General features: G+C 38.2%; 1 protein-coding gene across 3 annotated transcripts in view; it reads right to left on the bottom strand.

The window, feature by feature from the left end:
• MOV10L1 (Mov10 like RNA helicase 1) overlaps positions 1-25,114 on the bottom strand; it is a 31,634-nt gene extending 6,520 nt beyond the window's left edge. For 2 of the 3 annotated variants that reach the window (XM_066184550.1, XM_066184549.1), the window contains exons 1-21: positions 24,951-25,114; positions 23,708-23,892; positions 20,567-20,720; positions 20,050-20,162; positions 18,977-19,167; positions 16,808-16,948; positions 15,578-15,804; positions 15,252-15,447; positions 12,572-12,766; positions 10,239-10,353; positions 8,738-8,915; positions 8,048-8,118; positions 7,585-7,676; positions 6,771-6,829; positions 6,096-6,211; positions 4,952-4,982; positions 3,646-3,824; positions 2,989-3,135; positions 2,113-2,234; positions 1,195-1,294; positions 627-791 (exon numbers count right to left, since the gene is read on the bottom strand). In XM_066184550.1, the coding sequence (XP_066040647.1) occupies positions 627-791; positions 1,195-1,294; positions 2,113-2,234; positions 2,989-3,135; positions 3,646-3,824; positions 4,952-4,982; positions 6,096-6,211; positions 6,771-6,829; positions 7,585-7,676; positions 8,048-8,118; positions 8,738-8,915; positions 10,239-10,353; positions 12,572-12,766; positions 15,252-15,447; positions 15,578-15,804; positions 16,808-16,948; positions 18,977-19,167; positions 20,050-20,162; positions 20,567-20,720; positions 23,708-23,892; positions 24,951-25,029 (2,856 nt within the window). In that variant the 5' untranslated portion in view covers positions 25,030-25,114. Of the gene's footprint in view, positions 1-626; positions 792-1,194; positions 1,295-2,112; positions 2,235-2,988; positions 3,136-3,645; positions 3,825-4,951; positions 4,983-6,095; positions 6,212-6,770; positions 6,830-7,584; positions 7,677-8,047; positions 8,119-8,737; positions 8,916-10,238; positions 10,354-12,571; positions 12,767-15,251; positions 15,448-15,577; positions 15,805-16,807; positions 16,949-18,976; positions 19,168-20,049; positions 20,163-20,566; positions 20,721-23,707; positions 23,893-24,266; positions 24,286-24,950 lie in introns of those variants that run through there. The other variant, XM_066184551.1, reaches the window with a different exon arrangement.
• Positions 25,115-25,348: the final 234 nt, after the last annotated feature.

The following is a 25,348-nucleotide window of genomic DNA, read 5'->3' as shown; positions in this document are numbered from 1 at the left end:
ATGAGAATAGGAAAGCATTTTAGGAAGCTTAACATCAGCCCTACATTTTGGATTCAGACAGTAATTAAAAGCAGCTCAAACATCTGTACTTGTTTAAATACTATGCTACCTCTGCCACGTAACATAGGCTTTAAGTACTTGCCCATACAAGAATCAGGGGAAGCTATCCTTCAAAGGAAGACATGATCAAGAAATAAGAACAGTTTCTCTTCTTCCCTTTGTGAAACATGATGTTTGCAAAATTAACCTTCAAAGAAGAGACTCTGTCTTTTTATGTTAAAAGCAGAAATTGTACTTTTTCATTGATGGACAATGAAGTTGTGGCAAATCTGGACAATGAAGATGAAAGGCAGTTTTAAGCTATTATTTATAACTGTGCTTTGTGCACTATATTTGACTTATGCTACTTAAGAACAGAGGATCTCTTTAAAGAAAAGTTTTAACATGTTGGAGGGCTCAGCATCTTTACTATTCAGACTACATATGCAAGTTAATCAAGCTTTTCCAGAGAACTAATGCTCAAGCTAGACTTACCACCAAGCATCAGGGAGCAAAATGGTGGTAAGAAACCACAACTTCTCCTTTTTTGACTGAGCTAAAAAAGGTTGATGGAAAGTTTAACTCACCAACAAAGGATTGTATGCTCCACAGGCACCAAAAGCATGTTCATCTCTCAGATACAGCTCTCTTGATGACAGTCTTTCTAGCAAGGACATACTTAATCCAAAAGTCACCGCAAGTTTAGATTTTATTGTTGGCCCTAACTGCTTTGGATCTCCAACGAGAATTATCTGTATATAAAATTTAAAAACACCCATCTTAGGTAAAAACAATTGTTACTGAAACTTCATTTTATAATTACATACACACTTCAGAATTTAGAGATCAATTTATATCAGGTATTCTGCTTTCCTTCAAACATTTGTTTGCAAAGGACAGAAATATGCTGTTGTCTTAAACAGAACACATCTTTTATTTTGATATCTCCCACACACTGACCCAGTCCTACCAACATAGACTTGTTCTAGATGTAAAGAAACTTGTTTAAGTGTTGAGCATTGATATTATGCATGAATAATCTCTATTAAAAAACTCATTATCAGAAAGTGGCTGCTTGCATTCTACATAGTCCACAAAATATGAAAATCATAAACAAGCTTTTTCCCTGTCAGTAAATGATGTTAAGAGAGCTACCTGTCCATCAGCTTCTGAAATCAACCCAATAGGAATCAGACTCTCTGGTTCACTTGCTTGACCTGCCTCATCCAGAATCACGTGAGTGAAATGTCCAAGCCTGTAATTAAATAACATTAACCTGAAACAGGGCTGTTTCCAGATTAGTTCATTCCGCCACCCTGTGGTTGACCTCAGCAACTCTGTTAACATCCTTGTCAAGTGTGCTAGGCAACCCCATAGACACAGACAAGGGGTTATTTCAGAGCAAAGATGGGTATTTCCAGAAGGAAATACAGAATAAACAACCCCATAACTCTCACTTTTCATCTTTGATTTCACTTACATACTCTGATATTCACAACCTTTAATTAAAGCATTGTTTGTACCAACATTAAGATACATAGAAAAGCTCCCCTTATTCTCCGTTTCCTTAAGATACAGAATTAAAACACTGCACTTGGTATAGCAAAGACAATCCTCAAGCTTTGTTTCTGCCAAACAACTCAAGATAGTAAGGCTTTAGAGTGTCCTTTTCTGAAGTTAAAATCCAAGTCAGAGACAACCTTGGTTAACAGCACTTGATATGATAGTTGTTTACAGTTAGTAAATGTGACTTGATAAAATACATTATAATTTTTAGCGTGGCAATTATTTTGAGCCAAAGTGATTGTCAACAGCAATGTAATTCCCACTGGTGGCAGAGGAGAAGTTATTGTTTCCATAATCTTTAACATTACTCAAGACAATTCTAAAATTTACCATGGAGAAAGTTCCTGCTTAAACATTACTAAAACCAAGTGCTTTGCTCTCTTCACAATACAGGTGCATGCAAAAAACTATTAAAACAGTGCAAGTTACAGTTCAGACAGTCTTTAAAAGCTCTGGGGTTTGTGTCATCCAGCCACTTCAGTGATACTTCCATCTATGGCACTGTACCGTGTATCTGCTTGATAAAACAATCCTGCACTGCTGCATGTTGTAATTACAATCCTGGACCACAATGTTTTCTTAATATCATCACCATCTTTGCAGTAAGGTTTCACCAGGTCATCAATTTGCTGCAGAAACAAAAAGGTAAAACAAAATACCAGCCTAAACCAGAACTTCTAAATTTAAATTGAGAAGCTCTCTGAAAACCATTTTAAAAGCTGAGCAAAACACATAGACTCATTCATACACCAAAATGAATTAATTAATTCACCTAAGCAAAGTAGTACATATGCAAGACATCTGTGCTTTACTGTAAGGATCAAAATGGAACATTTGGATATTTTATATGCTCATCTATATATACACATATATGTTTATGTGCATATATACATACACACACATGTATATATACACAAATGTATGTCTCTCTATATATACACACATATGTATAAATATATATACTTATGTATAAATATACATGTAATGAACCCACAAGGTGTGTGTCCTGCATGGAGATTACAATCTTGCTTGCTTGCTTTCTGTGTAAGTACTCTTAACCGGGACTGATACCAAAAAAACCAAATGAAATCAAAAATCCCCACCAATGCCTATTTGCTGTTCATAGAGTTAAGCACAGGGGAAAAAAAAAAAAAGAAAAAAAAAAAAAAAAAGGTGAGGGTCCTATGCTCATACAATCAAATTAAGGATTATGATCAACATTTTCCAGTTAATCTTCTGGAAAAGCTGAAGCAATGTAATACTCTGGGTCCCAAACAAACCTAAGCAGCCTCATAGCCACTGAGAGTTAAAATACTAAATCAGTATTTTAAGGTAAAAATATTAAAATGGAAGTCTTAAGTGGCAGGTATCTGTAATATTTACCTCTATTGACCTGAAGGCAGCATTAACTCGGACCATAGTTCCTGGTTTTAAGAGACTGCTTTGATGCAGCCGCAGGCAAATCAGATCCGTTGCAGCATTTGACGGTGCACACACCAAAATCCGACTGTCTGGGAGAGTAAAATGTATCTACATTAAAGAAGACAGATATTAAAAAAAAAGATTATTTAAAAAGCAGCAATAGTGCAAACATTCCCATTTTATTTCGCTGAATACAGAACCCAGGAGAGTTTTGCACATGTGCGATATCCATTCATTCTTTTCCAATTCAGTAACACTTCTGCTGACAGTCGTGACTAAACACTCTCAAACTGAGTGTACTCAGAACAGACTCAGTTAATGGTTATCATATTAATGTATACCTGTGCTTCATGAATACCTTATGCACTACTGGAATCATAAGGTAGACACTGTTCACTGAAGTCCTAAAGACAGAAAGGCTTGAAAAGAAGCCATTCAGAATTCTCTTAAATCCATATGAAGATGGTTTTTCCTCCTTTTACAGAGCTATAGAAAATGATTTTAAAAAGAGTATTTTGAAAACTCCTTTGGAAAAAAGTATGATGGTACTTACAGAAATACTATAAATTTTCCAACATGGAAAAGACTAGAGATGACTGATTAGTCATTCACCACTACCTGTAAAATAGCTTCAATAACTGTTACTGTTTTTCCAGTTCCTGGTGGTCCAAAGAGAAGATAAGGTGTTGGGCGACATTCACCACTCAGTATCCTTCTCACTGCCAGTTTCTGTTGCATATTCAGCAGAGGATTGAAAAATTCACCATCCCTCTGTTTAAGTGTCACAGTTTCACCAACTATAATCAAGACAAGCATATCTCAGAACTTCACATATGTATTTTTTACATATGTAGAATAAAGCCATTCCAATTCATAACATACTTCTGCAAATTTTTGTTTCCTTTTTATGGTAACAACCAATGAATTTCTCAAAATTTCAGTTTTCATTGAATACCAAGTAGAAAATGAGCTATTAATATTTCCAAAGTGTACTGGCTCTTTATTGAAAGGGAGAAAAGGACCATGATTACATAACCCAACAATTCATAAAAACTCTATTCAGTAATTTTAGAATCAGGCTCACTTTCTCCTCTGAGAACAGCAAAACTTGAGAAACTTCCAGTAACTGGCACTTTGGGAATGGTACCAGGACTACACGATCAATCCTATGCTACAACTGCTGGAATTTTTTCTTAATTCTGCCAGAACTAGTCTGGCTATAGCTTTTCACAGAAGAATCTTATGAACCCTTGGGCAGAAGTGCTTTCTAGGTAATCAATCAGTAATTCTTTAGCATACTTATAATAAAAAATGACATGATCACTCTCCTCTTAGACATTTCACCACAGTGAGACTTAAAGTCACACTTTCCAAAAAGGCATAGGAATAGTCTGGGATACTTGAAAAAGTTTTAGCCTCTTTAGTAAAGCTTTCCTGAAGATGAGAGATAGCATCCCAGTAACAATTTGAAAACTCTGAACATGATCAGAAAGTCTTGAGTAAATGACCGGGAAGTAACTATTTATTCATTACAAAATATATCATCAGATGCTTCCTCTCCCTACCCCCTAAGTGTTCAAAGCCAGCCTGGATGAACTCTGAGCAACCTGGTCTAGTGGAAGGTGTTCCTGACTGTGGCAGAGGGGTTGGAACTAGACAATCTTTACGATCCTTTCCAACCCAAATTATTCTAGATTCTGTGAATTAGAGACATTTAAGTAATGCATCAAAAGCCTCCATAGAGCCTTCCTGCTGGTAGTTCTAGAATTTGTCTTTATAAGAAAGAGCACAAGGAGATCTTAAAGGTATCTTATGCAGCCCTGATTTACTGATGTGATACTTATTACTTAAGCACAGAAGATATACCAAGTTGGCTTGCTTACTCTCATCACATCTGTTATGTTCACCTCCCTTGATGTCATACCTGTTGTCAGTTTGTTCTGCTTTTTCTTGACCTGAAAAGAGCAAGTGAAGATAAATGCATTTATATCCTTAGGAAGACAGGCAACTATCTTCCCTAATGCCTTTAAAGTTGCTAAGCTTTATTTTTTTTCCCATTAAATAGAGTATCTACCGTTAAGACAGAAAGGTAAGAGTAGTAGAATAACGTGCCAGGAATTTCCACTTTAAGTTTAAGATTTCTAATAGTTTGGCTCGGTTAACATAAAACATCTATTTCACAAATACTCTGCAAGCTTAGATGAGGATTTTGAAGCCATGACTATGTAACTTGCTTGCTTCCACAAAAGCAAACAGACACATTTCAGACCACTATGAAAGATGCATGCATCTTCCTTGGTGGACATGTCCCTTCAGACTGCAGCACGGGAGAAAACTGCTTGTAGGGAATGTGGTGTTGGCAAGGTTCTGGACATCAAGCCTCAGTCATCTTAAAAATACTGATTTCAAACCAGATTGATTGATTAGTCCTTGTTGTAAAGCACAAATTGCAGGTGAAAAAATCAGGAAAAAATCTTGAGTGTAAAGGTGGTGAAGCACAGGTTATGAAGACACTGTGAAAACTCTAGACAAAAATAAAGAAATATTGACACATGCCCCAAATGATTTAGTGTTGACTTGATTCAGTGTTGGTGACAGTCCTGCTTCAACAAGGAAAGAGAATGAGGCAGCCTCCAAAAGTCCTTTCTAAGAAAGATTGCTACATTTTATAAATGGAATGTAAGTGGCAGTTAAGCCTGGGTAAATCTACTCAGAACAGGATGATTATCTTCTATTATAAAATTATTTCCTGCCACATTGACTGGACTTACATATCTACTCAACAGTAGCTATGAAAACTAGTCTAGGCAAATCTGACAATTCTCATCACAATCACACACTTTTTTAATAAGCACTTTCCATTTTGTTAGCTTTATAGCATCAATTATCATAAAATCTCCCATCTCCAGGCAGCAAACAAAAACTTCTGTAATTAGAATGCAGCAGAATACAACTTTGATTCTTTGATACTCCATTATGCAATTCCTTTCTGGCAATAGCTGTACAGTAAGTATCTGGTACCAACCTGACTGAAGGAACATTTTAAGGAAGATTTATGGAATAGATACCTTACTTTCCTGCTGTGAAGATTGTGGAAGGTCGTCATCAACAGCACAATACTCTGTAGTATTCTGAGTCTTGATGGCTTGTGGTGATTGTAACACAAGCCTTTCTGGAAATAACACTAAATTTAGCAGAGAAAGAAAAAGCAGAGAAATTTCAAAGTCACACAAACACTTTGCATGTTTCACTGATTAATGTTACTGTTGACACATCAGCTTAGTCTGAGCTGCCAAAATTGGTTTATCAGAACTAAGATGGTAAAGACATGAAGTTCATATGCATCATTCAACTCAACCACAGAACAGGAAACCAGTGGTTTTTAATAAATTCTGAGGTAACATAAACCACGGCCATTTCACTGGCTGTTATTACAGCAGTATATACAATTCCTACATTTCATGTTAGCTCTAACAGTTCACAAAGTTTGCTTCCTCTTCTCCTGCCTGTGATGGCTCAGAGATGAAACAATTTTGACCAAACCTTCTCTACATTCAGCATTGCTTTTTCTTCTTAAAAACCAAACAGCCCCTAACAACACAAGGAAAACTGTAAGAACAAATTACAATGCAAATACAAATTACAACACAAATTCTCAATATGCCCTGATGTGAAAGCAATAAAACCCACAAGACTGCACAAAGAAACTCCTCTAGACAGCTTAATAGTCAAATGAAATGTACCTTTTTCACCCAGGTAGAGAGCTTGCTGAATGGCCAACTGGCATCGCCTGCCAGGAATCCTGGAACCAGAATACAGATGTGGAGATTAAAGTAAAAGCTTAAATATCTATATACTATGACAGCACACACCTATGAAGTATCTGGTACTCTTTACTGTGCATAAAAAAATAAGACTTTTATATAAAAATAAGATTTTTTATTTTAAAAAGCATCTATTGAGAAATATGCTGCAGAAGTATAAACAGCTTTGCAATGAATAATATTGACACACATATTATTGATGTACACATGTTCTCTAGCTTTCCAGTGACACAAAGATGGCCTGGTGTTCAACACTTTAAAGGAACTTCTTCGCAAGGCTGAATCTACAGAGATCACGTAACTCCAAACAGGTAATAATATCCCGTTAAAACAAAAACATAAAATGGGAGATTATCACCAGCTATTTTTACTTCCTGCATAGTCCTGCAGCCGTGTTAGCGTATTTTTTCTTAAAAACAAACAAACAAAAAAAACCCCTAAGAAAAATACCCCCGAACACTCCACCTCATTCCCCCTCATTTTACTGTCTGACATTGGTGTGGCTATCTAGAAATTATTAAGCTAATAGCTCTTTGAACACTTGTACATTACAGTCTTTTAACCATGAATATGGTGGCAAAGGTGTGTTAAGGAAAAGAAGTGAAAAAATTGGTAAGATCTAAATTATCTCCTTGTCTGTGTCCACCAAAATAAACAGTTGATGGTCATATTTTAGAGGTCACTTTACTGGAGGAATCATTGAATACAGCTTTCTGAAAGCTTATAAGAACACCTGCAGTGAACAAATTCCACATCCATGGGCTCCAAGTTGTAAGTCCGTTCAAAATCTTCATTAACCTTAAGAGTAACATCTTCCTCACATATCTGTTGCAAAGATTAAAAAAAGTCAGGATATTGATTAAGATTCAGTACTTTAAACATCAAGAAGCACCTCTGAAAACACCGAACCCCCCACCAACTCCAAAAAGTACATTTAGACTTACCTACTATCAACGCATTACATATCTACATTGTGTTAAAAGTGCTTTCGGAGCAGATTATAATCTCAAAAGAATGGGGAAGCCAGAGTCTCAAAAAATACAATAAAAATAAAAAATCGCCATTCAAAATATAGATAAAATAAACCTATCTTCTCAGAAGTCAGGTTAAACTAGTCTGTAACTCCAGGAATTGCAAGCTTCCCTTATAAAACCTGTGGACCATGCTATCTTCAAGAGGAGAGACACTTTGCTTACCTCAGCAACATAGGCAATGTACTCTATTATATGCTCTGAGTAGATCTGACTTTTCAGTATCACCTTATCACCTAATTGCAAACAAAGTTGAAAGGCAAAATTACTGTTACAAGTAATAGTAACATTTTTACTGCAGTATGTAATTTTCTTCTCTTCTGCATATTTAAACTAGGAATTTGCAAGAGGCTAACTTCAGCAAAGTTGCTGTTTCCATCAGTACTGTTTTGAAATGCCATGTGTAGTTGTGTATTACATTTTAAAAGGCATCTAGTACTGATGCCATTAGACAACACCTCTTGAAAACACTATCTTGTCTATTATATTACTTGAAATTCTGAATTTAATTTTAGCTGATTTCTCAGCTTTTTGCTACACCTATTGCTTTTTAAGCTATTACTACATTGCAGCTTATTTTTACTAAAAGGTGCACTGATTATTGTAAAAGAAAAATCCTTAAGTATTGAAACATCTGTAAGAACAGACATATGCAATGCTGCTTCAGATAGCAGCCACTCCAAGACAGACACTGACATAGTGCCCTTGGGTTCCCTGCCAAGTAGCCTAAATGAGTAACTTGGTGCCCAAATATCTGAAAGACTTCTTTACACAAATGAATAAACAATACAGTTTGCATTGTAGTGAAAATATAGATCAACATGCCATTTGACTTTATCTCATGCTCATTTCTACCTGGAACCAGGCGAGGTCTGCCCTCTCCTACTCCTGGAACTTCCAGCACCAACAAGTTCCCATTCCGTTTTAAAGTAACCCCACTCATGTAGAAGTCTTTTAAATCCATTTCTGCTTGGATCTCTTCAAGCCATAAAAGAGTGGAAAAGTTTGCTTTATAATTATCTAGATTAAGACGCTGAAAAAAAAGCCAGTATACATTACTGTTGTACACAAAGATATGGAACCCACTATTGCTAATGTTAAACAAAACACTTCTTAAGATAGACGGCACAGCAACTGGGTTGCGAAATAAGATACTTAAACACATGCATCCGTACACTTGATAATATTTTAAACCTCCTTAATAGCCAAAGCAAGATTAGTATAGCCCTTGGAGCTCAAATACAGTAGCCTCTCAGCTAAAGAGTTAACCAAGACTCTCCCTACTACAGTGGCAGTTTCACCATCTGAATTCAGGGGCAGCCTACAAACTGAGTTCTATGCTCAGTTTATGCCCAGAAAGCATAAAATCTAAATACATAGACAGAGACAGCTGAAAAGAGAGTCATATCAGTCTTGGCTTTGGCTGATGATTATACAACTTATGGTGAGCTGAAAGAACCTGAATTTTCTCCCTCAGGGCTTAATGAATCTTACTGCAGAGGTATTCTCCAACAGTATCAAGTTCTAGCTAAGGTTAGGGTTAAGGTTAAGGTGTGGTTAAAAACCCAGTAACCATTAATGGCAGGCCTTCAGTGTATAATTATTATAAACACTACAGAACTTTTGAGAGAGGATCTCTAACCTACTAGCTTAATGCTGTGATCTCAAGTTTAATGTGAGCTATTCAGTCAGCAGAATTTATAGCCTTTTACATTTTAAAACAGTGTCAGTCCTGGTTTATAAGGACTTAAAATTTACCAAAAAGTGAGTTGCAGCAGTGTTCTACCAGAAATCAGAGTACAGTTTTGGTGAAGGAATCATTGCAATATTCTTGTTAAGACTTTATTGCTTTTTTGGGGGTGTTTTATTTGTATTCTGAAACTGCTATACTTGTGGGAAGAATTTGTACAAGCTGTAGTGAATTAAATCTGACAGTGCTTAAGAAAACAATTTGGAACACCCAGAAAATAATCCTCTCTTATTGCAATAATTCAAGAGACTGTGATTTTCTGTGAAATAGCAACTTTTCTGACACCTCAAAAAATCCTTTCAAATGATGCCTAAAAAGTGAGAATACAGAGAAATCTTTGTTCAGCTTCTGTGATGTTCTCCCCAATATACTTCTACCCTCTTTTCATATTTTCCCATTTATGCTTTTGTGGTTTTGTAAGCTTGCAATCTTTACCATACTGAAACCCATGGAAGTAATGGGATCCAGACTGAAGTTTAAGTCTACCTGACAAGCGTAATGTCATCTTCTTTTAGACTAAGGACTACACATTTTTCCTAAGTTAAGGATGCTTGAACAAAAATATTATCAGAAAATATTTTTCATATAAAACCTACACTTACATACCTCTGCTAGGAGGGGCTGAAAGGTCAGTATGTCTAACTGCTGTTCAACACATTTTCTTAACTCATCCGGTATGGTATAATGGGGGAGGAAGTTTGAACACCACCTTCTCTTATTTCTAAAACAAAAACATACAACATATCGTTTAGCTTGCTTATATATCTATCATATAATTTATGACATATCGTTTAGCCTGCTTCACATACATAATGTATGTGAAAAACAGCTAATTAACATGCTAACATCACCAAGACTATAAACCCAAAACACATCCACACACACAAACAACAGACTAATGACTCCTTCAGAAAGACAACTGAGAAGTTTATATTGGGAATAAGTTATATTGGGAAGAAAGGTAAGAGATCCCCTACAATGATGCTCCTTGACATTGTAGGGAAAAAATTCATGTGGCCAAAGCTCAACTGAAAGTGAAGCTGTCCAGTACTGTGGGGGACAACAAAAAAGGTTTTAAAAATATGCCAAAAGCAAAAAGCACTGCAGAAACAACACTGGTCCATTACACGATGAGGATGGTGACCTCACGCACAGGGACACATAGAAGGCAGAGATCTTTAATGCTTTTGTTGCCTCTGTCGTCAACATCAATGAGGGGCTATGGGAGTGCCAGTGCCCTTAGGTGGAGAGTCATGACTGAGAATGATGAACTCCAAGCTTAACCTGAACTTCTGCAGGATCTGCTGCTCCTGCTGGATTGCTGTAAGTCTATGGGACCTGATGGTATTCATCTGAGTACTCAAACAGCTGGCTGATTTCATCACAAGACCATAAAATTTAGGAACTGTCTCTCAGAAGATCCTTCAGGACAAAATATCCAGCCCACAACTGGATAAACACATGATGTGATGAGTGAGCAACTGGGTTACAGTGAAGGGGGTGACATCTGACTGCTGACCTGCTCCTAGTGGGGTTTCACAGGGCTCCATCTTAGGGCCAGTTTTCTTCAACATCTTCTCAAATGACTTGGATGAAGGATTTGAAGGTACACTGAGTAAGTTTGTGAATGATACTAAATTGGGAGGAGCTGATGACTCCCTCAAATGCAGAGAGGTGCTGAAGAAAGACCTACGCAAACTAGAAATACGGACAACCACCAACTGTGTGACACTGGACAAAGTGCCAGATTCTGCACCTGGTCCACCTGATGTATAACGAGACTGGGAGATAAAACACTGAAAAGCAGCACTGCAGAAAGGGACCTGGGGGTCCTGGAGGATGGCAAGTTGAACATGAGTCAGAAGTGCCCTGGCAGCCAGGAGGGCCATCTGTATCCTGGGGTGCATCAGGCACCCTGGCTGGCATCATTGCCAGCCAGGCAAGGGAGGGGATTGTCTCACCCTCACCACGAGGATGGTGAATGGCCTGGAGGAACATTAACTGAAGCCTTATGAGAACTGCTGAGGCCACTTGTTCTTTTCAGCTTGGAGGAGACTGAGGGGAGACTTCACTGCAGTCTACAACTTCCCCATGAGGGGAAGAGGAGGGGCAGACAGTGATCTTCTAGTGACCAGTGCACAGGACCTCAGGGAAAGGCACGAAGCTGTGTCAAGTGAGACTAAAGGTGGGTATTAGGGAACAATTCTTCACCCAGAGTGCAGCTGAGCACTGGAACAAGGAAGTGGTCACAGCCCCAAGCCTGACAATGTTCAAGAAGTGTTTGGACAAAGCTCTTAGGTACATGGTGTGCTTCTTGGGGTGATTCTGTGCTGGGACAGGAGCTGGACTTGATGATCCTTATGGATTCCTTCCAACTCTGGCTATTCTGTAGTAAATGTTCTACCTGCAGATTATTTGAAAACACCATGTTTCTGCTTTTTCAGCTTAGGTGTATTTTTATAACTAAGCAAATACCCTAAGAGAAATGGAAGCTTACTTGCAAAACAAAAGTTTTGAATGAAAGATGGGAGACATTAGACAGATGTAGACAATTAAGCTGTGTAAAGAATTAAGTTTATTATCTCAGAAATTATTTCCTATTTCCCATCTTTTTTCTTAATAACACAATTGTTACAAAGTAGATAACTAAGGAACAGTGTTTTATCTTATTACCACACAACACATCAGAGATTGTTTAAAAAAATCTACAAGAAATCAAGCAGTTAATTATTAAAACAACCTCTTCCATCAGCGATGTCCACAACCATCTTGTTTACAACATATATATATATATATATATATATACACACCCCCCTATATATAAACATGTACAGATTCTCCCAGTTTCACATTTTCTTTCTCAGCATTACAGAACAGATATAGCACTACCAAACAGAGCAGTGTTAGGTGAGTATTATTTTATGGTCTAAGTGACATACCTTGTGTGTTTAGGGCCAGTCACTGTTGTCTTCCCTGGCTGAGAATCTGGGATAATTTTATGCTTTCTTGGAGAATAGGGTTTTACAGGTGCTATAAGTGATTCTTCTTCAAATGTTACAGTGGCTTCAATGTAGCGGCCAACAGTAAAATCAGAAAAGCCAAGCAACAGGAGCTCTTTACTGTGCCCATGAATCCTTCAAGTAAACAGAAGTTATCTTCTTAAAACCAGTATGTTCACACTTCATTTTCTCCAGTCATGAGATAGATTCTCATGTCAGTTACATATGAGAATTGCTAATTTAGGGTAATTCCTTACACTCCCCATCTCGAGTTCAATCCAGGTATCATAAATAATTAAAAAACCCACCCACTCACCCAACCAACCAAAATACCCAAACCCAAAACCACAGTAAAAATCTCAACCCCACAATTTCATCAAAACCTTGGGTAAAATGCAAAATCCTTCCACTCAACATACTAGGGTACAAAATTCCCTGTTACAAGGAACATCTTGGAATTACAGCTACTGCAATAGAAGAGCCGTACAGCTCCACCAGAGGAACCTGAAGCAACTCCCTTCACTGTCTGCAGTAACAGATTTGCAGCACCTTGTGAAAAGCTACTCAGAACTGAACCCTAAGTGTAAACACATGAAGTGGAGGAAGTAGGAAAAATCCTTTAATTCGGAAAAACACACTTTATATGTGCAAGTGTTGCTTGGGGAGTGATAGACAGGCAAAAAAACAGGAGGGAAAGATTTCTTCAGATTGGTTTCTAAGAAACTTAAGCACTACTATAGTGCAATTCTCCAACTACATGGTCCAACACTGCTACCATGTGCCTGACACAAATGCATCCAAGAAGAATTCCAGCTTACCTTCCCTTTGGCAGGAGAACCACTTTTTAAACTTTTGCAAACTAACACCACCTGCTCAGGTTAAGCCTGGTTTTCTCTGATATAAAACCTCAAAACAGGACACTGAACTGTCCAAATTTATGGTCTGAATCTGCAGTCTCTATGTCTCTTAAGTGGCAAGCAAACTTGTTAAATTCATGCTGCTGTCTCCCATGAAGCTTTGTGTGGATTATTCTGTATTATTAGAAGATTCTAAGACTTTGTGGGTTTTATGGATTTACAATGAAACAAATCATTCTTTCTACACGTCTATCTCCAGGAAGGCAAGCCATGCCTTCAGCTCTGTCTTTCACACTAGAGCCGGATCATCCTCCCAAGGAATTTTTTATCCCTTGCCTCACTATTTAAAATGGTAAGAGAAGTAGTGTGAATATTCTTGCAGAATCACTTTGATGAATAAAACCTTGTTTTCCTCTGCCCAACTTTTCCTTTACCATCCTAGGAATCAATGGCTGTGGAACACAAAGTCTGCAGAGCTACAGCTGGAAGCAAGTGAAAGGTACAAAAATGTAAACTTTGGCATGTAAGGGTCCCACTCCTACTTAAATGAAAGATCTCCCACAAAGCCACTTTCCATTCTTAACTAAATTAATAAAATATTTTGTGGAGCTAAGGGTTTTTTGTTTTTCTCGAGGGTTTTCTAAGACTTGGAAACCACTTCCTCTGTGAATTACATCTTCAGTGAAGAAAGCCTTTTCTTTCCTATTTCAGCACACGTAACTAATTTTCCATCACAACAGGAAAACTTGAGATCAGGGAATGTAGCAATACAAGATACTACAGACCAGAAGAAATGCATCAGAGGCAACACAGCAATTCCCAGGAAATCTGTGTTAGCTCTAGTGCTCGTGGAGCAATGGATTTACTACAAAGAATATATCCATCTGCAGGGATTATCTTCATCTCACTGTGCCATTTTAGAGATGTTATCTACTCCCACTCATATTGCTTTATTAACTGCTACCATTTTCCTTCAATAAAAATTCAGAATCAAGCACTGAAATGGTAACTACTTTCAAAGTCTAACAGGTTTCCAGATAATATGCCAATATGTATTGGCTTACTTTAAACCATGTGCCTGTTTTGACTGGGGTAGAGTTAATTTGCTTCATAGTAGCTTGTATGGGGCTCTGGTTTGGATCTGTGCTGAAAAAAGTGTTGATAGCATAGGGATGTTTTTACAGTGTTGAAAAGGGCCTGCCCAGAGTCAAGGCCTTTTGCCCTTCTCATACTGCCCCACCAGCGAGGAGTCCAGGGGTGCACAAGAAGTTGGAAGGGGACACAGCTAGGACAGCTGACACCAACTGCCCCAAGGGATATTCCACATCACAGGGCATCATGTTCAGTACATAAAGCTGGGGGAAGGAAGAAGTGAAGACATTATGAGTGATGGCATTTGTCTTCCCAAGTCACCAACATGTGTGACAGACCCCTGCTGTCCTGGGGATGCCTGAACACCTGTCTGCCCATGGGAAGCGGTAAACAAATTCCTTGTTTTACGTTGCTTGTGTTAGTGGCTTTTGCTTTACCTTTCAAACTGTCTTTATCTCAACCTATGAGTTTTCTCACTTTTACTCTTCCCATTGTTCCTGCCGCCCTGCTGGAAGGAGTGAGCGAGCTGCTGAATGGGGATTTGTAGCCAGCTGGGGTTAAAGCACAATGTGCCAAGAAGAGAACTATGCCCAGAATAAGGGAACTGTTAGGTCTATTTGCATTACTTCTTGCCATTGCATTGGATAGAAATAATGGAAAGAAATACTTACACAGCTGTGCATACAATCACAATGAATATTTTTTCACCTGGGGGTATCACAATTTCAGGAGTAGTATTGCTGCGCTTAACTGGTTGCTCCACATGGTCTTTTTGCTCACTTTCTCCATTTTGCATATATTCCTCTTTCAAGAAGGAATTGTTTTCCTTTGTCTTTGATAAATTTGTATCTTGAAAATTAACTCCTTCTGTAGTAAATGTATAAAAGCAAATTTCATTATCACAATTTCTACTGCTAACATAGGCAAGTTGTAAACAAAATTATCAGTTTTCTAAGGAGCTAACATTCAGCATTCAAATGTTACCACTTCACTGTACCTGGAATGACTCCATTCTTCATAATGGATGTATGGTTCAATGACTCACATGCTGTTCCTCCACTGTTGTTAAATGAATTAACTGCAGCTTTTGAGAGGTTTTCTTGATTTATTGTAAAAGATGGACTATTCTCACATTTTTGAGGAATTTCAACACTGAATTGCTTGTCTTTCACCCATCCAGCTAATCTGCAGCTGATTAAGGACTGTGGTACGCTTCCTTTATTCCTAGAAGTAGTTATGTGATTAGTTACATAATTAAGTGCACGGTGAACGTTCTTGAGAAGTTTATTTCTACCTGAAGCCAAATACAATTGTCTGCAGCAGGTTAGTTCCCCCTATTTTATAACTGCTATCAGAAAGAAACTGCCCTGCTGCTTCTAACTAATGAGGACAAGAACCTCTGCTTTATGTTAATATTTCCAGGTCACATGAACTACCATATAAAGCATATAAAAATACCATGTATAATATAAACCAATGGGAGTTTAAAACTCATCACTGGGTAACCTGCTCTTAGGAAAGAACACAGAACAACAAATAATGGGTATGCAGGTGCCTCTTCATTTAAGCTTTTATGCTCAGACGTGAAGAAGAAAACACATACAAAAATCCCCAACCAATTCCCAAAAAATGCCACCACCAAAACAAACCCTCCTAAGGATACACCAACATAGCTCTTCAGCATCCAAGTTTACAAAAAAAAAAAAAACAAACCAAAAAACCCCCCAAAAATATCAACCCCCCCCAAAAAACAAACAAACAAAAAACCAAAAAAACAAAAAAACCAAACCAAACCAAAACCAAAACAAAAACAAAAAAAAAAAAGGAAACCAAACAAAAAAACCCAGAAAAAAATTATGGTCTGCTTTTAATACACGAGTATGCAACAGTCCACTTGTTCTAAGATTCTGAAGATGGCAGAGTATCTGCAGTTAAACACACCAGTAAAAGCTTTTACTTCAGTCCTTGTTCTAGGAAGGATTTTACAAGGATTGATAAGAGATACAGGACTGGAGAGTCTCAAAACACTATCTGCAAGATAAATGCTCAATACCAGGAAGGCTATCCTACAGACATGAAATTCAGTGTGAAATTCTCTTTAATTCCATAGTATCTGGACATTACTTGAAGATCACAAACCACCATTAGAAGAGGCTTCTGGATGTAAAACAGGAAAACATATTGCAGAGTGATAGAAATAAATCTCCAAACAATCAGAAAGGCTTACTCTATCCAAATGATCAGTCTTTTAGATTCCCCCTGCTTCAGAGTTCCAAAGTCAGTCATTCTTGATACTTTCAACTCCCCTTTGTCTCTCATTATATTCTCATAAGGCTCATCCACATTACCTTCACTAGAGTGAGACTGTCTGTAAAAATAATTTTAGATAGCAGTTTTTAACATTAATAGGCTCAGCAAATATCTTTGATTCAGTGTAAGTTTAAGAAACATGATACCAAGGCACAGTCACAATATTTAGAAAGAAGTAGGTGAGACAGCTCATTTTTTTCTCAGACATTTATACTTCCAAGACAATTGGATTAACTATTTTAAGCAGCAACAAGTCTTTTGTCAGCAGCACAATAAACCAGCATGAAACTTTGGATGCAGGACTAAAATGATTGAGAAGTTAACTAATCCCTGCTGAAGAGCTGAATCAAATAGTGAGTGAAGTCATTATGGCTCTCTTTGGGAGCTGAACAAAGATACAACAAAGAGCAGCTCCTTAGCAAGAGTCATTATTAGCACTGCAGCTAAGAGATAAAACCACTGGACTGGAAGTGTTTCAACCTGTGCACTTGTGTCTTCTGCTTACTATTCCAATCTGAAATCAGCAAGCTGAGGACAAAGTTAGGAAACAGCTGAAAACCAAAAACTACCCTTGAAAACTTTTATCACATAGGACTGATGAAAAATGCCTGTGAAACCAGGCACATGGTCTTCCCTGTTCGAAACACTGAGCAAAGGTCTAAACTCTTGGTGTCTTCTACCTGCAGAAATTTTTTTTTTACACTGTTTCTACTCTGTAAATAAGAAACTAGTCATTTAGATAAAGTGGCATGGAAATAATTTAGAAATATTTTAATACTCTCATTAATATGTACACTCCCTCAGTATTCCCGAGTTCTCTGATATATTGAAGTAGAAAATGAGTGCAGCTGCTTTTCATTAGCTACATCAATTTACTAGCCAAGCCCACTAGATGTCTCCCACTGCAGCCTAAGCTGCAGTTTTTGATATGGCAGGATGTACACTAAACCTGAGAAAACAACCCTAAGGTCTACTTTTGTAATTTGGCTTTAGTAATAATTTTCTGTATAAAATCCATTATTAAAAATAGGTGCAACTGAAAAAAAGATGCAAACAATTTGTACTGTTCTGCAAAATGATGTAAACACTTCAAGTTTCATCAAGGTACAATTTTTAATATCTGTTATCTCTAGAGAACACAGCTTATATCATTCTTCGTAGATCCTTTGAAGATATTTATACTGGCCTTGGCTAAATTTCCTAGAGACCTCCCAAAGATGATGTTTGAAAGATATCAGAATGTGCTTTTGCTCTCCCTTTGGACCTGCCAATTTACAATTTATTTTTGGCTCACAGAGTTAGACTATGTAATCCTGCCAAAATATCAGCATGGGAAGTGGCTGATTTTACAGTGAACATATCTATTTATTCAGGTGGTATCTGTGTGTCTCACAGGACAGACACTTAAACTCGCAAGTCAAATTCCATATCAGTGCTGAGGTCTGTTATTGACTTGTTGCCCATTTGACTTTTGTGTAGTTGATTATTTTCCTAAATTTTGCTTCTTCTCCATACTGAACATCATCTACTTTTTCCAACCTCTTCTGCAGTGTCAGTGTGTCCAGATTCTCCTCATACCACATATAACATCTAAAGCCCCTGCAGAATCTTTCAGTTCAATACTAGCAAGCCTAATAAATCTCTATTATTTAGGACACAAAACTTTTCCTTTTAGGACATATCTGAACAATCACCGTAACTTATGCACAATGGATTAAAGAAACATGAATTTTATGAGTTTTGCTGCAATTTGTTTTCAAACAGTGAAGTCCCTAATAAAGGAGCACAATGAACTTGGCATTTTTCTAATACGCACACAAAACTCCTTCCCTGTCTAGCAATATCCCTGAGTGCAGCTAGTTTTGCTTCTCTAGTAGCACACATGTTCCCACCTTCTGGAAGGAGTAAAAAAAACCCAAACAAGGGCCAAATCATATCATGCTCTGGTTTTTCCAATGGCCTATTACACCTTCTAGTCAGCTAGGGAAATATTCACAATATTTCTTGTTTAACAGATGCAATGCAATATAAGCTGCCTAACTTCACCACGTCTCTAACTGCTATAAAGAGAACAAAATCATGTTACCCATCCTTGCTGACTGGCACCAAGCAGAGAGCTCTCCAAATGTAACAGGACTGACTGCTCTCCACCACAATCGTGTTCACCAGATCGTGCCTACGAGGTAAGTAACCATCTGGAAGTCTCAGTGAATCCAAAGTGAAAAATATACTGTCATCCACTGTCCCAGTTCTTCCACAGATGCTGGAAATGCGAACCTGTAATAGTTTGCATTCACTGTTACTTGTTGGTATCTTTTTAAGCTAACAGATATACCAACATTGCCTATTTTTCCCCTTAAACAGCCCTTCTAGCATGAATAAAAATGCATTCTGAAATTTCAGTTATTCACAGGAGGTAAACAGAGCTCTAACCTACAATCACTGAGCTTGTCTTCAGATTTAGAAGGGCAAAGCAACACAAATACTTCAAATAAGCATTAGGTTCCCCTGAAGTGCATACTACAGTATGTACACTAGACTTAACCATGACACCTTCCTTGTGACATATCAACTTATTTAATTTATACTTCCATACTAGCAGTAATGAGAAGAATTTTTTTCCTATGTTTGGTGTGCAAATATTCCATATATAGGGTTAAGAAAAAGACAATAAACTGTAAACCTGGCATAGCCTATGCATTACTAGAGCAAACAAATGTTTTCATTAAAATAAAAAAAAAGGGACTGTGGTTATTTTTAAGCTGAAACACTTGAATAAATTAAACATAATAAATTTCCATGGAATTATTATATATATATATGTATATGTTGGAGTATATAATATAATTATAATGAGTTATAATGAGGACTATATAATATAGTCATAATGAGAATGATGCATCCTCATTATAACTAATAGTAAGAATTCAAATCAGCAATTCATAAGTCAGTTACTCTTTCTGTTCAACCCAAAATGCATATGCATTTTCAAAACACCTTATTATATTACAAACATGCTCTAAATGGATGAATTGATACATTTTATCTTTAATTAAAGATGTGTTATAGAAGATCTACCAATATTTGTAACCAAAACCAATTTGAAACCTCACTTCACCCAGGATTCCTCTTGCCAAAAACAATGTTCAGAACATTTACCTTGTTTACTTGTTTATACCTCAAAGGCCTTACAGCAACTGCTTCACTCTTCCATGTTGCTGACTTAATATAATATTTTGCTTGCACCCAGTCACCTACATAAGGCTTGAAATCTATACAAAACAGAACATTTTGCAAGGTTAATTCCTCTTGCTAACATTTACATTACTCCCCTACAGAACTGGTGTAAGTTAAATAAAACCCAGAACAATGCATTATTCACACTCACTGGGTCCAAAGTTCTCTTTGCAGTCCTTTGCTTTGCGGGTTATGGCAAACTATGTAGGAGATGCTAGTGGAAAAATATACCTGCTTAAAGTAACTTCTGCTTAAATGCAGGTCATGCTTGGTGAGGATGAACAGGCAGCTCGCTTCATCCATGTCTGGCTGTTTCACTATGTTTCACTGCATATTCTATTAGAGGGTATTTGGGATGACAATGGCCAGTTTATCAGAAGATACTTCTATTGTACACACAGAAATACTAAGAAAGAGGAAACAAGAAGTCTCTACACACCTTCCCAGACGTCTTGCATTGCAAAGTATGTGTTCTGATTAATATAGCCACCATCCACAGACAGAGATGTAATACTGCCAATTAATGTTTTCTTATTTAGTTCAGAGGCATCACAAGCAGGACTGGAGTCTTGTGCATTCTGGACGGTGTCTACCTATTAACACAAAAAATAACCCAAACATTTCAACAGCTGACACTTAGAATTAAATATACATTGCTACAATAAATACACAAAATTTCAATTGCTTACCCAGGCAAAGCTTCTTATTAAACAATTACTGACTGTAGCTGCTACTTTTTGGACACAAAAAGAGTAAGTAACAAACAGTTCTCTTTTAAAGAGTGCTGTATGGGGCAGTGCTGACAACTGCTATAATTACATGCCGATTTTTCATATCATTCTCACACATCCCTTGCTCTAGGTCTACTTAAGATTTTTCTTCATTTGACAGGAATATCACATGCAGTAATGTGTCTGCACACAACTGGAAGCAGAAAACGACTATTTCAGAAAGCAAAACACATGTTTTCAAGATGGTATTTATAAACACTACAAGTATTTCAGACTGACCCTGTCACTTTTTAGTAATTTGAATTTAAGAAAACCCCTAGAGCTGCTTCCTACAGACTCTTCATATCACCACCTCACCTCACACGTAGGCTTACTGAAGTCTGATCCAATCTGAAGTATACTATCATACTAAATTTTATGATTTTGCTGAACATAATTTGCTTACCATTTACAATAGCAATAAACAGCCTACGTCTACCTACACTTCAGAGGTTTGCAAACACTACAGTTGACTGTATATAGCTATTTTTTAGCCAATACTGTTTTAGTGCATTAAAAGAATTATTACACAATATTTCCTTGACAACATGAAAACTCACTGTAAAAAAAAAATTAAAGAAAAATCGATACTTTGCTCCAGTCTGACAGACATATATTCCCATTCACCAGGAAGGTCTGAGAATATCAAAATTTCTCCAAAGTGATTTTTATGGCTTCATATGGATAGAACATGAATAAGCAAACTGTTCCTCAGAAGATAGTAAATTTACATTTCATGTAAACTACACATGCAGTTACACTTGAAAGTAATTTGGAGACCTAAAGAAATATCTTTAAGACATTAAAACACCTTAAAACTCCCAACATACATTTTCTTTTGATACTTCTCAATTTTTTCTCTAGCAATAAAACTAAAATTCCTTCTCATACCAGTTAAAATTTGCCTTCCTACTACAACTGGTAGCAGCCTGGTTTTAAAATCTGCTACAGAACCTATCATTCCATGCAGAGTTTAATGAGGACTTGACCTCAAATAAACTGAAATCCAGACTTTTGAGCCACGACCCTTCCAAACCACATGGCCAGTAGCTCCAAACAGCAGCTGCAACAGTAAACCGAGAAGAGAGCTCCCAAGGCTGCCCCTGCTCTCTCTGAAACAAGTAACATAAACACACTGACATCACCAAAGTTTGAACTGGACCTTCTAGATTCTGCCCCAAACTGCATGTTGGCAGTGTCCAGGCTGCAGAGTCTGTACTCCTGTCTGCAATACAGGAGTACCCTCTAGATCACCTAAACCCCAGAGTTAAGTGGTAATATCTCAGTTATTTGGAAGCAGATGGTACTCAAGCATCACTTTGTACAGTGGTTAATAATGATGCTTGTCAAAAAGGTAAATTTTCTCCCGTAACTAGGGGCTTGAAAAGAGACTTAATTCTTCACCATGCAAAACAACTACAATTCAAATACTGTTGCCTGTTCTTATCAAATGTTCAGATCTCAAGTTTGCGCCTATATGAAAAGCCAATACATCACAAAGTACACAATAGTTTAGGTATTTATTCATGTTCTTAGAACAGACTTTAAAGAAATTAGCCTTTTCTTCTTGTTTATTGAATCAAGACTGCCCTTGGACTTTGACTGTCTATGGAGTATAGTCAGCTTTTGACATGAACTTGTCTCAAAGCTTTTCACCCAGCCATAGGCTACACTGCCAACAGTCTGAGATACCTGCAGGATTATGGCTCACTAACAGGAATAAGGAAATTCATCATGCTTTTGAAAAAAAGGACTTTTGAAAGTGCCATTATCTAGAATAGACAACAAAACGTGCCACAACTGCTAAAATACTCCAGCTGCTTTGCAGATCCATATGCAGTTTCTCAGTTACCAGGTTTATGCATTTTGAAGCAATGACAAAATTTCAACAGTATGGTGAAAGCTGTCAGTCTGGAGAAAAACAAAGAAGAAAAAGTAAGATTTAAACTATTCAGTTTCCCGACTGCGTGTGAGTACTGTTTTACCAAATAGCATTGATATTGCTTGTTGGATAAACAATACTTACTTTCTATGCAAGAATGTAATTCAAATTTAAAAAGGAGAAACAAAAGGAAATAAGAAGAGATATAAGGTTATCTTACAAGATGCAAGGTTTTTGATAGCACTAGAGCTGGTAATACTTTAGAAAAAAGATTTCCTGTTTACTTTTGTTCAATGTTTAATTTTGGATCACAGAATAAAACTATCTCCCCATTAAGTCTTTCTTTGGTTTTATTTAATCAATGAAACTACATCTGGTTTCAACATGACTTGCTAAGAAATACTCCTCTCAAAATTTCTGAAAAAGTATAATCAAGCTTGAAACAGGTTTGTAAATAAAGTGCTAAGCAAAAAAGGTAGCAAGATCTCAATTTTTGTAACTGTCTGTAACATTAGGTTAACAATTTTTACAAGAAGTTTCGAAAATTCTGTTCTTTGCACAAGATCAAACTGCTTTGATTTTCTTATCCGTTCATATAACAATAACATAAATTTACCTGAAACTTGGAAAAGTTATACAGATCTGGAGTAGCTATGACTAAAATTCTGATAGGGTTATCTCAACTAATAGCTTCTCATTCACTACATCCAAAACTATATTCAGAGAATCAGCATTAAATATAATTTGAAAGGAGATGGAATGAAACAACAAAATGACCCACAAAACCCAACTTATCCCCTCCAGGTGAAGAGCTTGCAATTTCTCCTGTTTTGTAGAATTTTTGAGGCTGAAACTACAGCAACCTCCAAAACACAGCCTCAAGGTACTTACTGAGAAAGTGAGACTACTATTTATCTTCACCTCTTACCCCGACAGCCTTCAGGCCACCAGATGTTCTGTCCTCTTCCACAGTGGCAATAACTTCTTGTCCAACAGCCAGCAGCACGTTTTTTGTAACAACATCCTTTGTGAAGACTATCATGTCATCTATCATCCCGTAATCATGGCAAAGTCTGGTCACTACTCCTTGTACCCTTTTCAACTCTTTATCACCTGCATCAAAAGGAAAAGTGTTGACATAAACCCAAATCACTTGTTTATAGGACTATGCAAAAAGTCATGAATGCTACTAAAAGTGACATCTATTCTATCAAAAGGCCAACTGGAAATGGCAACAGCTGCCAACTAATTATTTTCAAAATTAAGCCTTGAAGTCTTATGGCAATTTATGGTTTCAACCAATTAATAAAGCCAGTTAAATACAAACTACATTTTAAAACCAACGCGCTTTAGGGTCTGTTTGAAAAAACCCAATTCACAGAATATCTCCCACCGAAATAGACCCATAAGGACCACAGGGTCTAACTCTCTCCCCCCACAGGATGACCTAAAACTAAACAATATGACTCAACACGACATCCAAATACCCCTTGAACTCTGAGAGACTTGGTGCCTTCCCTGGGAAGCCTGTTCCAGTGACTGACCACCCTCCCAGTGAGGAGCCTTTTCCCACTGGCCAGTTTGAACTTCCCCCTCGTGTCCTGTCACTGGTTCTCAGGGACAGGAGACAAGCACCTCACATGTCACAGCTCAGCTTTCTTTTCTCCTAGCTGAACAAGCCGAGTGACCTCAGCAGCTCCTCCCAATTCACACCCTCGAGAATTTTCACCGTCTTTCTCTGCCTCCCCTTCCCTCACTATAATGGTTTGATGTTGTTCTTGAGGCATTTGAAACTGCACACAGGACTTGTGATGAGGCTGCCCCAGTGCAGCGCACAGCAGGACAATCCCCTGCCTCACCCGGCCAAGGACTGTGCCTGATGCACCCCAGGACGCCGCTGGCCCTCCTGGCTGCCAGAGCACCGCTTCTACACCTCACTCTACACTCTCAGCAGCAAAAATAACCTGTCCTACCCAGAAAACAACAAAAAAATACTTCTGGGAAAACTTCCACACGCTCTGTAATCAAAATGATGCTTTGTAATCTCAATCTTCTCCTTGCATCCCTTCTGAAGGAACAGGTCTGCACTCAGCTCCAGTCACATGGGGGACGAGCAGGCCTCACGGCTCGGAATCTGCACCACAAACCCACAACCGGCCCGGAATTCCTACCAGAGGTCGCCCATCTCTCATCTTCGTCGTCTGCACGCCTCCAGAAGTAGGAGAGCGCCTTAGAAAGGAGAGAGAGCATCCCGGAGCGCCTCGGAGAAGACTCAGAGCCCCGAGCACGGCCCTGGACACGCGGCACACCCGGCACAGCGCGCGACGCCGAGGCGCCAAAGCCTCCCCCGGCGCGCCTCGAGCCCGCGCGGCCGCGGCCAATGGCGCCGCTCGCCGCGGGTCACGGGGCAGCGCCGCGCGCCTCGGGGGCGCCCGCCGGCCCGCGCAGGGGCGGCCCCGGGAGGAGCCCTCGTCGCGGCCCCGAGCCCTCGGTGCCGGCCCCGGGAGGAGCCCTCGTCGCGGCCCCGAGCCCTCGGTGCCGGCCCCGGGGGGAGCCCTCGTCGCGGCCC

The sequence above is a fragment of the Chamaea fasciata genome, unplaced genomic scaffold (assembly GCF_029207755.1).
Source record: "Chamaea fasciata isolate MVZ Bird 193981 ecotype frontalis unplaced genomic scaffold, bChaFas1.0.hap1 SCAF_5, whole genome shotgun sequence".
NCBI lineage: Eukaryota > Metazoa > Chordata > Aves > Passeriformes > Sylviidae > Chamaea > Chamaea fasciata.
Note: the sequence above shows the minus strand (reverse complement) of the source record. Positions and strands in the feature narration are given on the sequence as shown.